The 16620-nt window shown below is 39.1% G+C and overlaps 1 protein-coding gene across 2 annotated transcripts in view; it reads left to right on the forward strand.

Annotated features, from left to right (window-relative positions):
- FREM2 (FRAS1 related extracellular matrix 2) overlaps positions 1–16620 on the forward strand; it is a 140769-nt gene that overhangs the window by 65390 nt on the left and 58759 nt on the right. For both annotated transcript variants that reach the window (XM_036831685.1, XM_036831686.1), the window contains exons 3-6: positions 693–839; positions 6871–7101; positions 11821–11946; positions 13018–13269. In XM_036831685.1, coding sequence (XP_036687580.1) covers positions 693–839; positions 6871–7101; positions 11821–11946; positions 13018–13269 — 756 coding nt within the window. The remainder of the gene's footprint in view (positions 1–692; positions 840–6870; positions 7102–11820; positions 11947–13017; positions 13270–16620) is intronic.

The raw sequence follows: 16620 nt of genomic DNA on the forward strand, positions 1-16620 counted from the left end.
TAACCATTTCTCTTTTCTTTCACCTAGCAGAGCAGCTTTCACATTAGAGAGATCACACACATTTTCTCCTGATAGGCGGCCAGCTCCATTTTGGTGGGAAGGTGGGAGGAGAAAACCTTATCTTCAGAGTAGAATGGAATAAATGAAAAGACCTGTCTGTTTGCTTTAAGGAATGGAGTGGAATCTAGTGGGGAAGGGAGGTGGAGAAGGGATATTTGTTTTTCCTTAAGTGGTTATAATTAAAGCCTTCCACCCAATTGCTCAGTGAACCAGAAAAAGGTATTTGTGAAGTTGTGTGTGTGTGTTTAACATCACAAAAGAGCCCTGCAGCTTTCTTTATAGAAAAACTTGCTCTCCAGCGGCACCTTGTGGGGAATGAGTCATCCTGCAACTTGGATACTTGACTTTATGATTTAACAAAATTGCTTCTGGTAGTTCTGTGTTCCTTCCCTCTGACCCACTTCCCCTGCTAAAGATCAAGGGATTTTGCAAAGAATTATGTCAGTTGTTGTATTTCTGTATAACAGTCAGTGAACAGTAAGCTGTGTCTCCATGTATGTATTCTAGATTGTGAATCAAACCAAGTAGCTAGAGTGATTCGTCATGTTGCATCATTAAAGTCGTCTTTGGAATGTCTAAGGTTATTCATTCGAGAAACCACTAATTCGAGGCTTTAAATTTTTGTTTTCCAGGTGGAAATAAGTTAACCAAGCAGCACTTTCATCTGAATTGGGCATGGATCTCCTTTGAAAAGGAATATTACTTGATCAATGAGGACTCCAAATTTCTAGATGTTGTACTTAAACGTAGAGGTTATTTGGGAGAGACTTCCTTTATAAGTAAGTTTAATTTGCATTTCTTCTCAAGATCCCATTTTTCTAGCAAAAGTTCATAATTTTACAATGATTAAAAATGTTTAGTTTTCTGCTCTAGTTTTAAAGCTTAGGGAGATATTGATAGTTAAATGTTCTTTACTAAAGAAACATGCCAAAAGTTTTGTGTTGAGGCTAAATCAAAGAGACAAAGGCTGAAAAAATAGGAAGTATGTAATCAAAATATATATCTCTTCAAATCTTCTACCTGCATATGATATTTCTCTGATATAAAATAACTTTACAAAATGACAGTAATCGCTCATAAATTAAAATAACTTAAATGTCACTAGATCTTAGAATAGGCTTAGGCAAATCGGTAATTTATAAGATAAATGCCTGCTGAAATATAAATTTATGAAGGCTACTTTAATACTAAGTAAACAAAAAACTGTTCAGTGACCTATTAGACATTGAAGTATAATTTACTATCTGTTTGTTGCATTTGAATGCTCTGGTAGATCACTAAAAGTTTCAAAAACCCTAACACTACATAAAAGCGCTACATAAAAGATAAATGTGACTTTTCTTTCCAACAGTAAGGTGTTAAATACTAATCCTTTTCTGCTGCCTTACCCTTTTAAATAAAATCAACAAGGACCTACTGAATAGCATAGGGAACTCTATATGGGAAAAGAATCTGAAAAAGAATGGATATATGTATATGTATAACTGAATCACTTTGCTGTACACCTGAAACTAACACAACATTGTAAATCAACTATACTCCAATATAAAATAAATTTTTTTTAAAAAGAGTCAAAAGCAAATGAGTAAACCTTTTTTCAACTCCAAGCTCACATTCAATTACATGTAAGCATAAAATAGAGAAAAGTAGGTATATTAGTCATTTTAAGCAGTAATATAATCAGCACAAAATATTTGGCATGGTGATGAAAAATAATAGCACCCCAAGTAATTATATTATTTTTGGTACCGTGTGTTATATAGACATCTAGGCTGATAGAATTTTCATGGGGTGAAAGAGCTTTCATTGTGAGTATCAACTAAGGTAGGAATCTAGGAAAATGCTGGCAAAATAAGTTGATAATCCTGTGTTTGTTTCCAAAATGATTATTTGAAATTTTGCTGGTCCATGAAATTCAAAAGCCTTAAACAATAGATCCCTGTCAACACACACACACACACACACACACACACACACGCCCACACACGCATATTCTACACACCATACTTTTGCCATGAGCTCTATCCCCACCCACCTGCCATGATTTCCACTGATGCTGGGATGCTGGATATTAATTATCCCTTATTTCAAAAATGCTTTTTGTTTTTTAACTTTAGGTGAGGGTTTTCACATTATGCTTTACTGACCCCTCAAGGCTACTCTGGCTACAGGAGTGCTGGCCCACCTGCAGACCCATCTGGCAGCTCTGCTTTTATCATCTTTATTTGCCTGTGCCTCTTTGTAGGCGGTCATTTACAATCTGTGTTTAACCTTCTAGAGCACAGTGAATTCTCTTGTTGCCCTCAAAGAGGCATGTTCTTTCTGCGCACACACGTGTGCCCTTCAGATCAGGAATTTGATTCTGTCTTACATATTGTCAGTCAGAGATGCACCTTAACTGTGCTTTGTGCTTGAAAATATAGCAGATAATTAACAGGGAAAGTAATAACTAAAAGACAGAGCACCTTAGCAATTCTTAAGGATGCTTTCATCTATTTGTGTTGTACCTAAATTCCCACTCCTAGTGAGTATATTTAGTTATTCACTCACATACGGCCCCTTGATAGCAATGGGAAAGTTAATGGTTGAAAAATATTTTTAAAACTATCTTTTCAGATTTTTCTCTCTGTTGCTCTTTTTTAAGCTGAATGCTAAAATATTGAACGAGCCTCTTTTTTTCTCCTGAAGTTATTTTTTCAATGAACTATTATTTCCTGCAGGTGTGGAGATGATTCATGATTCTAAAAAGGCTCTATAGCTCTACTTGGTTAACCTCACACGGTTACTTAGTAACCCGGGGTGATAGAAAGTTGGAAAGACTTCTGTGTGTGGCCCATACCCATCCATCATTGAAGATGGTAATAGAATTCATGCTAGGACAGGGAATGGAAAAGTCAGGTTAAAGCAAAGGGTAGCCCTGTAGAAGTTCTGCAATGGATATGTTTCGTATTACTGTTCCCCTACAACCTCCAATTTCATGTATGGAGGTTTAGAATTAGATAGTTTGTATTATAGCTAAAGACAGAATATCATTTACCTTCAGGCACACAGTTAATAAATCGTGAATTCTGTATATGTATTTTCTCAGAGATAATTGTTCATTTTATAACCATTATAACCCAATAATAAATTAAATATGTATTTGCATCTCACAAAAAAATTTCAATTTCAAAGATCTTATTGCTCCCAGTTACTGAACATGCATTAAATGCAAGATATTCCACTAAGCACATTAAGTACTTTACCCATCTCTTTTACTCTTTACAATCTTTTTTATTTTTTTAATAAATTTATTTATTTATTTTTGGCTGAGTTGGATCTTTTTTGCTGCACACGGGCTTTCTCTAGTTGCAGTGAACAGGGGCTACTCTTTGTTGTGGTGCGCGGGCTTCTCATTGCAGTGGCTTCTCTTGTTGCGGAGCACAGGCTCTAGGCACGCGGACTCAGTAGTTGTGGCCCGCGGGCTCTAGAGCGCAGACTCAGTAGTTGTGGTGCACAGGCTTAGTTGCTCCGCGGCATGTGGCATCTTCCCGGACCAGGGCTCGAACCTGTGTCCCCTGCACTGGCAGGCGGATTCTCCACCACTGCGCCAACAGGGAAGCCCTCTTTACAATCTTTTATTCACTAACTCACTTAGTATTTTCTTGAGTGCTTGTTACATGCCAGACACTGTGTTAGGTAATGGACTGTGTGGTGATAATAATGATAGCTCATTTATTGAGTTATTATTACAGGCCAGCCCTGGTTCTCAACACCTCACATAGTCAACCCCAAGAAAAGTGGGTCATTATATCCCCCGTTATACAGGTAAGGAAACAGAAAGGTTGTCATATCCCCAAAGTTACATAGCTACTAAGGCCAGAAGTGAGATTTGGCTCCAGGGCAGATTCTCTTAACTACCACCCCACAGCACTTCTTAAATCCTCTGCAACCGAGGAAGTTAACTTGCCTATGATTTCATAGCCGCTATGTGGCAGAGGTAGGATTGAAGTCTAACCTCTCATTCCAAAGTACCTTGCTTAACCCCCATACCATTTTTCCATGCCACAGGAAAAGATGCAATTGTGGTTTCATTTAGTAAATCAAAGTAATATGTTTTTTTTAATAATTATCTTTGAAAAAAGAAGCATAAATTTAAGCCCAATTTATAAGCCTTTTAATTTCCAGAATTCTTTTTGCCCCACGTAATAAAATTTTTGTAATATGTATGGTTTACTAGCTGAATATTTGTATCTCCAAGTAAGAGGAAAATTTTTGAATATTGAGTGTGTGACTGTCTTGTCTACCACATTAAAGTATGAACTAATCTGTCTCCTTCACAATCTATATACCATTTCTTCATCCTTTATTAAAATTGGGCACCAATGTAAGAGTGCCTCGTGGAGGTATGATGTATTTAGTATGTATCTACCTACCCTCAGATCTTAATGCACGTAAGACTTACATGGGGATCTTGCGAAGATGTTGGTTCTGATTGAGTAGGTCTGGGGTTGGGTTTGAAATTCTGCATTTCTAACAAGTGCCCAGATCTGGTCCATGCTGCTGGCCCATGGACCACACTTTTAGTAACAAGGTAGACTAGCCCTGCACTTAGAATAGGTACTATGTGTTAATTATGAAAAGGGAATCTTTATTTTTGTCCCCAGGTAAATTTAACATTCCATCTTGGTCTTATTGTACCTTTTAAAAAAGACGACATGCCCTTCGTTGTTTTCTCATGTTTGAGAAACATATCAAACAGTTTAAGACAGCAATCTTTTTCATAAAATAGAAGTCCATTCCTCTTCACCTGACGTATCAATGATATTGTCTATTTATACTTCACATTCAGTTGGGAATCTCTTTCAAAATCCACCACAAAATTACAGTAACAACTGAGATTTGGCTTTGCAACTTATTTTTTATTTAGGTTGGATGATCTGATTATCAATTAGAAGTATGACTAGTTGGAACTAGTGGACATTCCTTGTATTATACGGAGTCCTTTTGGTTTTTCACTGCCTTTTGAATCTCCAGGAAAATAATGCATTGTTGATGAAACAAAACAGATCAGAAAAGTGGGCAGTAGCTATCAGAGTCCAAATAATAGATTCTTTTGCTGGTCGTACCACTGGGGATAAATGGGTCAATGAGCCACGCGTGTGCTGGAACATCAGAGAGAATGATTCCTTTCATCATCACCTTGGCAGTGAATTGTGGTGGATCCAAGAGGTGTTGACAGCCACTCTGTGAGCATGAGGAACCAGAGAGCTTAACAGGAAGTCTGCGATGCTCAACAAGATCCGTAGTGCTGAAATTCCTGGTTCTGTGCCCTTTTTTCTCTTGCCATTCAGTAAATTATGCTTCACCTCCTATTGAAAGTATGGAATATTTCTGAGATCTATAAGACAGAAATAGTTTAGTGAAATATTTATCTTCATTTTAAGATGAAACAAACAGTCAGTGATATATTCAGATGAAGAAATAAATATTCAAATTAATCTTGCAGGGTGGGATGAATTGGGAGATTGGGATTGACATATATACACTGTTGATTCTAGGTATAAGGTAGATAACTAATGAAAACCTGAAAGAAAAAACAAATTAATCTTGCATAAGCACCACAGGGCAGAGGTTTTATCTGTTCTGTCTGGCTCATAGGGGGCACCCAATGAACATTTGTGGTTGAATGGATCTTGGTCCAGTTTCATTTCTAGTTTGAAGAACAAAAGGGCATTTTCTGAAAATAAGATAATTTTTTCAGTTAAGTGAGAAATGGTACAAAGATTTTATTTTCAGACTTTTTAATTCTAATAGGCACAAGATTTTATTTTTCTCTTTTTAAATCTACCAACTTCTCTGAAAATGTCAATGTTTAAAGGAATATATTTGAAAATTAATCTATTAACTTGTATCATTAAGAGGTTCTGATTCAGTACTTGAAAATATACTAGAACAAGTACTAACTGCAATTTTGTAATTTTTCTCTGATGTTGAATTTGTTGACTCTTACTCATTGCTTTACAGGTAATATATCTTATGATTTGAGTATGTGGCGTAGTAATGGCAAATAAAGATGCTCTTGTAATGTACTTAGAGACTCAGGGATCCTTTAACCTTCCCAGCTAACTGAAATGGACCTTGAGTGAACCAACAGAATACTGCTCATAATAACCATATATATTTAGCTCTCCAATTCTCTTCACATGGCTTCGTGGAATTCTGGAGTGCTCCACAAAGAAAAACCTGGCAATAGTCATGTTGACAAACACTGAATTAGATTTTTTAAGGGTCCTAGTTCCGTTAAATGTTTAGAGAATATTATAATTTTTTTATTATTATGCTTGGCCATTTACAGCTTAGATTATCAAAGAATTCTTTGACTCACAGAGTCTCTTGTTGGCTTATATTTTCTAGTTAGAGAATTTTTCTTAAGTTTTTAAAATATAACACATGCAATACAACCCATGCAAAAAAGTAAATGTGAAGAGTTTTTAGATTGTACGAATTTGTGGGTGTGAGACTATTTCAGAATATGAGCATCAATTTCCTCGGTCCTGTTTTACAAGTGGTTCTAACACAAACTTAGCTCAAAGAATATACAGCAAAACCATAATGGGGCAAGAGTAGAACAGAATCATGGACTGCTTAACACCTACAGTAGAACACTTTTATTGTAAGACCCATACCCAATTATCCATTTCATGGAATCAAAGCAGGACTTACTTTGCACTGCAGGATACAGTGACACACAAAAAGTTAACAACAAGGAAAGCCTTAATGACCTAGTTGAAAATGAAACAAAGGAAATGATATTGTGTTTCTGTGAAGGTATTGGCTCAAGAGATGGGACTGCAAAAAAAGACAAAGACTTCAAGGGCAAAGCACAGAAACAAGTGCAGTTCAACCCAGGCCAGACCCGGGCCACGTGGAGAGTGCGGATCCTGAGTGATGGGCAACACGAGCAGTCCGAGACCTTCCAGGTGGTTCTCTCAGAGCCCGTGCTGGCTGCCCTGGAATTCCCTGCAGTGACCACAGTGGAGATCGTGGACCCAGGAGATGGTAAGAGCTACCATCAACTCACTGCTGTTGTCACTGTTGGGTTTTTATGACAAAACACCTTATAAAGGAGGTTTTAAATTCAATGTTTGGATTTTCCATAGAGAGAACTTTCTAGATGAATGGTTCAGTATTCTCAGATATGCTGATGGGAGAGAGAACCCAAAAATTAATGAAAGGAAGCTATATTTTTTCAAGTCAATGAACTACAAATATACATAGGATTATTAATATGTTCTTTCTCTTATTATAATTTTATCCTTTAGAACCGACGTCGCTCATCTCATTTTTCTAGAATTATTTCATGACTTTTAAAAGTCTTTTAAATGTGTTTTGAAATGTCCTTTAAACAAATGCTTTAAGAATTAGACCATTTGGGGATTAATTTGTTCTCCATGTAACACTTTATTCAAATTTCTTCATATATTCACCAGCCAAAACTTTTCATTCTGCCATATGTTTCCACATTTGTTACATAATACCCACCAACCCACCCCCTCTCCTTGGTGAAAAATATCTTGCATCATTGCTCTTAATTTCTATTAGATCATGTTTTCTTGTCAATGCACACCCTTGGCTGATGTTGGTTAAAATGAACCTCACTGATTTGAGTGTAAATTGACCTTTCCCTCCCCTGCCATACTCCTCCAGTCTTGACTTGTCTCAGTGCAGCCAGGGGGAAAAAAAAAGGTTGAATTGGCTCTTTGAGGGCTGGCATTTATACAAAGCTTGGTGAGCCTCCTCTAAAGCTAAAATCCTGTCAGAAGACAGACGTGACTTTCTTTTAAACCGCCAGCCTACTTATTTCGTTAGTCAGAAAACTCTTAAATGTTCTGTGAAGATACAATCTACTGAGTACGTGAAACGGAGACATATGAGGAAATCTCTGGGTTTAACAACTGAGCATAATTAAGGAGAGAGGATAAGAGAACTGGAGCTCTGGCTCTGTTTGTTTAACTAACATCTCTGCCTTTAGTTGAATATGAACTTCAGTTATGTTTGTCATTTCCGTTAAAGAACAGAACTGAAATGTTCATTAGCATTTAATTACATTTAATTTTATCTGCATTATCTTAGGAATAAACAATTAAATTTTCTTCTAGTCCTGAGTTTGGGGTAAGTGCTAGCATAATAAAGCTTTTCTCTCTTTTGAACAAGCCCATGACAGCTTTAATACATATAAACTGGCCCATTAGTTACAGTTTGTTTGAAGCCATTTCTTTTTTTTTTTTTAAACTTTGGGTTTATTTATTTATTTATTTATATGGCTGTGTTGGGTCTTCATTTCTGTGCGAGGCCTTTCTCTAGTTGCGGCGAGTGGGGGCATCGCGGTGCGCGGGCCTCTCATTATCGTGGCCTCTCTTGTTGCGGAGCACAGGCTCCAGACGCGCAGGCTCAGTAATTGTGGCTCACGGGGGCCCAGTTGCTCCGCGGCATGTGGGATCTTCCCAGATCAGGGCTCGAACCCGTGTTCCCTGCATTGGCAGGCAGATTCTCAACCACTGCGCCACCAGGGAAGCCCGGTAACAGTTAAGTTTTATTCCACTGTAAAACTTTCCCACTCCTCTGCCTGCCTTTGGGTCTAAGCCAAATACAGGTGATGGTGGCTGAATAAATAGCCTTTGCTTGTTTCATCCCACTGCGTGGTCTTTGTTTATTTCCACAGTATCTTGCTCTGAGTAAAAGCCAAAGCCCTGCCAGTGGTCCTGAAAGCTCCGTGTGATCCACTCACCCCCACTCATCATCACTTCACCGGCCCATGTTCTGTCCTCTCCTCCTTGCCCAGTTTACTCAGACCATCAAACCACACTGGCGTCCTGGCCATTCCTTGCATATACCTGGCCTGAAGTATATACACTTGTTCATTCCCTTTGCCAGGAATTCTCTTCCCTAAGTTACGCACATAGGGTATCTCATTACCACCTTGCGATCTCAGCTCAAATGTAACTCTATCACAGACACTTTCCTGTATAATACAGACCTGCCGTGGCATATACCATGCCCCAGCCCTCCCGCCACCCTCCACCCGCCGTGCCCCCCTGCATCCCTGCCGGCACACTCCGTCTTCTTCATATCATTTGTCACCTCCTGGCATACTATATATTTTCTTGAATATATGTTTATTTTCTTCCTCCTCCCCACCCCCAACTAGAAAGAAAACTCCGTAAGACCAGGGATTTTGTTTACCTCCATGACTCCTGTGCCTGGTTCAGTGTCTGGCAAGTAGAAGTCATCCAATCAATGTTTGATAAATGAATAATTTGTTATAAAATCTTACATCCACAGATTTTTTTTAATGGTGCCATTTTTTCAATTGCTGTATCAGTCAGAGTCCCAGGAGAAAACAAATGGCACATTCAAAATTAGCAAATTTAAAATAATTTAATAACATGACTTTTGCAAAGATGAGGGCGAGAATTGGGAAACCACCAGGTTCAGTTAAGTGCCCCAAGGCTGGTAAGAGCGGGTACCATCACCACCTCTAGGCCTCGGGGGAAAGGGAAGGAGAAGTTAGCTGGACCAGTGAGCGAGCTAGGGCGGCCAGTGGGCACGATGACCTTTACTTGGTGGGGCACAGCCAGCTCTGGAACCTTGAGGGGAGCCAGGGGGACGAATGCTGACCCCACGTTGCTCTCGCCCTCCAAGTCCTGCCTGCGCTGCCCTCTGGCTGACTCAGCCAGAGCCACAGCACAAGGGAAACCTTTGACGTGGTTCTCATTAGTCGGCCCCTGGAGCACAGGGCAGGGTGGAGAGGGGTGGAACGTGGACCTTGACGGCCAGCGTCCACTATTCCAGCGTCTTTTATAATCATCCAGAGCAGTGTGGCTTACTGTTTTAAAAATAATCATGAAGCATTTTCCGTGTGTGTGTGGGACTTCCAGTGAAACAGACTCCTAAGCAACTTCCAGAGTATCTATTTGAGGGTTATCCTGTCAAACTGTTGAACTAAACGTTCTATTGAACTAAATGTAGTTTTACATTGAACCGTGATTTTCAACAATTTAATTATGCCATTTTTATTATTTAGTGTACCTTTGCGCTACCTTAAAAATGAATCATTGAGACTCATAGTATTATATAAATATAATGTATACTCTGTGCTATTGTTATTCCTCTAGAGGAGGAGGGAAACCACAGATGTGTCCCTTACAGTGATACATAGATTTCTAAATTCTAAAGGGACTGCTGTTTAAAACACAGTAAACAAACAAAAACACCAAGTGTCAAACAATGCATTATTATACTTTTATTTTTTTATTTTATTTATTTATTTTTTAACATCTTTATTGGAGTATAATTGCTTTACAAAGGTGTGTTAGTTTCTGCTGTATAACAAAGTGAATCAGCTATATATATACATATATCTCCTCCCTCTTGCGTCTCCCTCCCACCCTCCCTATCCCACCCCTCTAGGTGGTCACAAAGCACCGAGCTGATCTCCCTGTGCTATGCGGCTGCTTCCGACTAGCTATCTATTTTACGTTTGGTAGTGTATATATGTCCATGACACTCTCTCACTTTGCCCCAGCTTACCCTTCCCCCTCCCCGTGTCCTCAAGTCCATTCTCTATGTTATTCCTGTCCTGCCCCTAGGTTCATCAGAACCATTTTTTTTTTAGATTCCACATACATGTGTTAGCATACGGTATTTGTTTTTCTCTTTCTGACTTATCTCACTCTGTATGACAGTCTCTAGGTCCAACCACCTCACTACAAATAACTCAATTTCGTTTCTTTTTATGGCTGAGTAATAATCTATTGTATGTACTTTTTTTTTTATCTATAGTTTTTTTTTTTTTTTTTTAGTTTTGGCTTTGTTGGGTCTTCCTTGCTCCGTGCGTGCTTCGTGTAGTTGTGGCGAGCGCGGGCTACTCCCCGTTGCGGTGCGTGGGCTTCTTCTTGCGGTGGCTTCTCTTGTTGCGGAGCACGGGCTCTAGGCACGCGGGCTTCCGTAGTTGTGGCTCGCGGGCTCTAGAGCGCAGGCGCAGTAGTTGTGGCTCGCGGGCTCTAGAGCGCAGGCGCAGTAGTTGTGCCTCGCGGGCTCTGTAGCGCAGGCGCAGTAGTTGTGGCGCACGGGCTTTGTTGCTCCGCGGCATGTGGGATCTTCCCGGGCCAGGGCTTGAGCCCTTGTACCCTGCATTGGCAGGCGGATTCTCAACCACTGCGCCACCAGGGAAGCCCCATTGTATGTACTTTTAATCATTAATCATTCAAAAGGAACACGTTTGGGGTAAAAAAAAATAATAGAGTGGACATTACAAGATCTGAATTGTAATCCTGACTTGACCAGTAAGAGCCCTTGACAAATAAACTCTGTGGGTCCAAGTTTCCTCATCAAAGTACGAGGTGAGACAAGATGACTTCTGAGGTCTCTTCTGAGTCTAAAAGTCAACTATTCCATCAGAAGGTGGTGATCTTCCCCGAGAGAACAAAGTTGGATTTAAAGGAAGTGTGTCAGCAGCACTTATTAATTGAGAAAAAAAAAGCAATTACTGGAGATAAAAGCAATGTTGGATTTTATTTCTAGGTTAAGAATTCACTAGCCCGGAGCCTACACACGCTATACCTGCTTCTTCTCCCCTGTCTTCCCTCCTTCCCCTCACACTGCGCTATTCTAAAAGAATATGCCAGGGGAAATTATCAATCATGAGAGCAATTAATTTGCACAGGATTATGTCATATGTAAGACGCTCAGACAAAAACAATTGTGTTTTCTCCTTAGAATCAACTGTATTCATCCCCCAGTCTGAATACTCCATTGAGGAGGACATTGGTGAACTGCTCATTCCCATCAGGAGAAGCGGAGATGTGAGCCAGGAGTTGATGGTGATCTGTTATACGCGGCAAGGTAGCTCGATTTGCGAATGAACTAAAATGTCCCCGCAAAGAAGCCTCTTTAACATGTTTGGAGCCATAACATTATGCCACGAAAGTTATACTTTACTAGTCCAGTTTTCAAATAGGAAAAAAGCATGCATGCGGACGTCTTCCTTCACTATGGCACCTTTGAGGACCTGGAAGGACTCTGCCGCTTATTGAAAACATTTCTGATTCATTTGGTTGCTTTAATACTCAAGGCCTTTGGAGTTGTAAGAAGTTGAAGCTCCCCTCTCCCGCTCAAGCCTGCTCAAGTAGAAGGGGGTTATTGTTAAAAACAACAACAAAAAAAGAGGCAAAGAAATGCATACCCAAGGAAAAGAAACTAATTTCAAACTGGTCTGAAACTCGTAGCAACCACATTTCAAAACATTTGTTTTGCTCATTGAGTAAGCACCCTCTGAAAGGTGATTTTATGCAATACAAAATTAAAATTAATACATAATACTCATTAATATACTAAACACCTTTCTAGGAAACAGGTAGACTTTTCTAAGAATGTAAAAGAAAAGGTCATAAATGCAGTTGACACTGCAGACTTTCATTAAAATTTTCATTAACATATGTGAGTTGAAAGGCAGTAAAGAATAGCGGTCAAAATGCAAATTTCAGGATCAACCGTGAGCTCTGGGTCCCAGAACAAGTGGTCGGACTTCTGTAAACCTCAGTTACCAAACGTGTAAAGCCCAGTAGAGTGGTTAAGAGGATTATGGAAGCAATGCATGTAGAGCGCTTGGCACTTTGCCTGCACACAGTAAGCATTTGAATACTAAGCTATTATTCCGTGTTATTGTGTTGTTTTAAAAGACCACTGGCAGGAAGCAGAGGAGAAAACACTTGAAATGTACTATTTGTCAGATGTTGGAGACCATTATAAAGGTGACTCATAACGCTAGCACAGTATGGAGGAGATATTGCAGTTTTCAGGGGTGTTCATAGATATGATGGACCATGAAAATGCTGCATATGAAAATAATCGTTTCTGGAGGTACCCTTGTAGTATGTTCTACATAAACCCCTTTTGGATTCTCTCTGTTTCCAGGAACGGCAAGAGGAACTGTGCCAACATCAGTGCTGTCCTATTCTGATTACATATCCCGGCCCGAGGACCACACCAGTGTTATCCGCTTTGACAAAGACGAGCGGGAAAAAATGTGCCGGGTCGTTATAATTGACGACTCCTTGTACGAAGAGAAGGAAACATTCCACGTTCTCCTGAGCATGCCGATGGGTGGGAGAATTGGATCAGAGTTCCCAGGGGCTCAGGTTACAATCATCCCTGACAAAGACGATGGTAAGTACTAATTTACCCGAAAATTATTCCTCCTACCAGGCGCACCAACATCAGGCACAACCTTCTGAACAGAAAGATGAGAGTGCAAAAGAATTTTCACATGCACATTTATCTTATGCTTGATTTTATAGTGCGATTAAGATTCTAAGTTGGCTGCATCAATCAATTTGTCTTTCATGATTTAGTGTTTTCAAAGGGCAAAGTCACACCTATGTGTCTTCTCCTGTGTACAGTTTCTTTTACAGCACCATTTATCATTAGGTGATTAAACTTTAAAAATTTACTGGTGAAGAATTGAAGCAATTTTAATACACAATTTATCTTTTTGTTTGTTTGTTTGTTTTGCTTTGATTGCAAAAGCTTCTGTTTTGTAACTTTAATCTCCGTGTTTAAACTCGTTTAACAAAGAAACCCATCAGACGAGGCTATTAAACGAACAAGGAAGGTAATAAATATATGGAAAATTGAGTCCAACAGGCTTCCCAAAAGGGGGAGGGTTTATCCTAGACTGCTCTTCCTGAGGGAAACCTAATTACCATAAAATAATCCCTGTTTCTGAGCAGAAAAAGGAGGAAAAGGGTTTTAGTCATCACAGTTCAAAAAACAGTTTGTCCTTTCTTGTGAGAAAAGAGAGAACAATAAGAAAGACTGTGAATAATTTTGTAATGAAAGTGAGAGCGGTAAACTGAGAGATAGGACCCCAGGACTTGAATATTTTTCTGTCCCTCTTGAATTTTCCTCATGGTAGATAAAAAGAGGAACAGACTCGCTGGATGAATCTTTTGGTTCACAAACTGCAGGAGAGTCAGAAGACTGTCATTCGAAATAATCTGAAAACTCAGGAAGTTAAAAATTACCTACCCGGGAAGTGCTTTGATGTTTAAGTGATAGTTAAGTTAAAAAGGCTTTAATGTGCCTTGTGAGCTTATACTCTGTTCCAAGCCCAGCGCTGGGTCCTTTGTACATTGTCCTCCTAACAATCCTGTGAAATATATAATAATGTCTGTTTTTTACTGAAAAGTAATGAAAATTAGAAATGATTTTATCAAGAGGGATTTGAAGAAAGTCTTACTTCTACCTTAAACTTAGGTAATGTCCGGTAGCTTTAGTTGACTAGTTTAATAGGAAATTCTATTTTGTATTTAAATATACAGAAATTTTATTTTAAATTCAGTTGATCTCAGAGAAGAAGCCAATATTTTGAATGTCAGTCAGAACAGAATTAATAGTCCACCCTAAACACCTATCTGCTATCTAGATATCTCTCTGTTTTTATTAATATAGATAGAAAGATAGAGGTTTAATTTTAAAATAGAAAATACATTTAATGATTACTTTGGTTCAGTTTGTTTTGTTGGCAAAAAATTTTTTTCATATGGATTGTTACAAGATGCACATGGGAAAAAAATAAAGGTTCAGAAAGAAACTATTATTTATTAAGTGCCAAGCATTTTCACTTGTACATTGCTAGATCTTTTCAAGAGTAAAGGGTGATGTCATTTTTTTACATATGACGAGGCTGAGAGAGGCCAAGTGATTGACTTGAATTTACAAAGCCAGTACGTGGCAAAGTTAGTATTATCGGGGCCCCGTATATGACCTTTCCATACTGTCAGTCTGCCTCTAGAACAAGTGCCTAGTGGTGACAAGTTTGTGGAACCATAGGTACAGTATCTACTACTACATAATATTTGCTAAATGCTTTATTAGTATCAGTGTTTCATTTGAGCATTACAATTCCCTGGTGTAGACAGCTAAAGAGGTATTAGGAGTGGGGTGGCCAAAGCTCTTAGAAGCTTTTCACCCCAGAAGAGGACCGGGGAATTTGGATGCCACAGGCTTTGATTTTAAGGCATTAGAGTACCATGCAAACACTGGACCAGGAGTTTGTCAGGAATGTTACCAGCAATCACCCAGCCCCCGTTTAATAGATCAGAAGCCCTGTGTATACCTCTCTGTTTTCTCCCATTTGTCCTTTCCCTTCCACTTCTAATTTTATTTTTTATTTTTTAATCACTCAGGTCTCACTAACGTCTTACATTGTGGGAAGCACCACAAGTTTTCTAAGGATAAAATAAAACAAAGCAAATAAATAACCCCTACCCTCAGAAAGCTTTCATTGTAATGAAGGGAACAAGGCAAATGTACATTGAACAGACTCACAAACATAAAACTTCACCAGAAAGTACACCATTAACTATAAGCAAATACAGTGGTATCCTCTACTTTAAATAAATTCACAATGTAAAATTTTAACTTAATAAAGTACAGCACAAATTTAGCTTTGGAAGAAGAAACTTGCCACTTCAAAGATCCCCTAGTGGAGAAAATCAAGAGATGGAATCTCTGGATAGTGTCACATTGCAGTTTAATAAATATTTATTCCTTTCTTCAGCAAAGATTTTTTTAAGAATCAAAAATTCACTCATTCATACATCTATTCATTAAAAATATGAGTGAAGCACCTCTGTACTCACATATTTCTCAGTGCAATAGCTACAAGGGGACACGAGCTCTGAACTCATGGACTTTTCAGACTCTGGGGGGTACACAGATAAGTGAACAGGCAAGCATAAAATAAATGTAATAAGTGCTCTGCTGAGGAAAGAACAGCTTTCTCTTTCAGGAAGAGCTTCTTTGAAAACATGATTTCCTAGCTGAAATTTGAGGACAATATCAGAGTAACCCGGCAAAGAGAGAAGGAAAGTGTGTCCACAAGTGCAAAGGCTGAACGCATGTGATGCTTTCAGGGAACTGAAAGCTTGGATAGAGCACAGATCTGCAGCTCAAAGGAGTGAATAACAAAGAAGAATTTGGCTGGGCAAGGAGTTAATCTGATAGGATTGGGTAGCCATGTAAAGAAGTTGTGTTTTATTACTGAAATAGAAATCAGAAACTACCAGCAGGTTATAAGGAGAGTGACAAAATCAGGTTTGCATTTTTGAGGTATTACTCTGCCGTGGCTAAAATGCAGAGACTAGATTGAACTGCTCTGAAGGCTGTTGGAGAAATATGGGTGATAGGTGATGGCGGCTCGAACAGGGTGGTTGTATGAGGATGAAGAGACCAGGGAGCGTCCAGGAGATAGTGCCGAGCAAGAATGGACACGACGTGGTAATTGACTGGCGTGAAAGGCTAGAGGACGAAGAGCCCAAAGAATGATATCTTGGTTTCCAACAGGGCAGTTGGGTTAAGAGTGGTGCAGTTCACTGAGACAGACAAGACAGAAGTAGAACTGGTGTAGAGACAAAACAGTGAGTTCATTTAGGACGTATTAGTTTGAAAAGGCTGCATGACTTCAAAGTGCTGGATATGGAGTAGGCAAACGGAGATATAGGTCTGGAGATCAGG

Source organism: Balaenoptera musculus, chromosome 18 (genome assembly GCF_009873245.2).
Source record: "Balaenoptera musculus isolate JJ_BM4_2016_0621 chromosome 18, mBalMus1.pri.v3, whole genome shotgun sequence".
NCBI classification, from domain to species: Eukaryota; Metazoa; Chordata; class Mammalia; order Artiodactyla; family Balaenopteridae; genus Balaenoptera; species Balaenoptera musculus.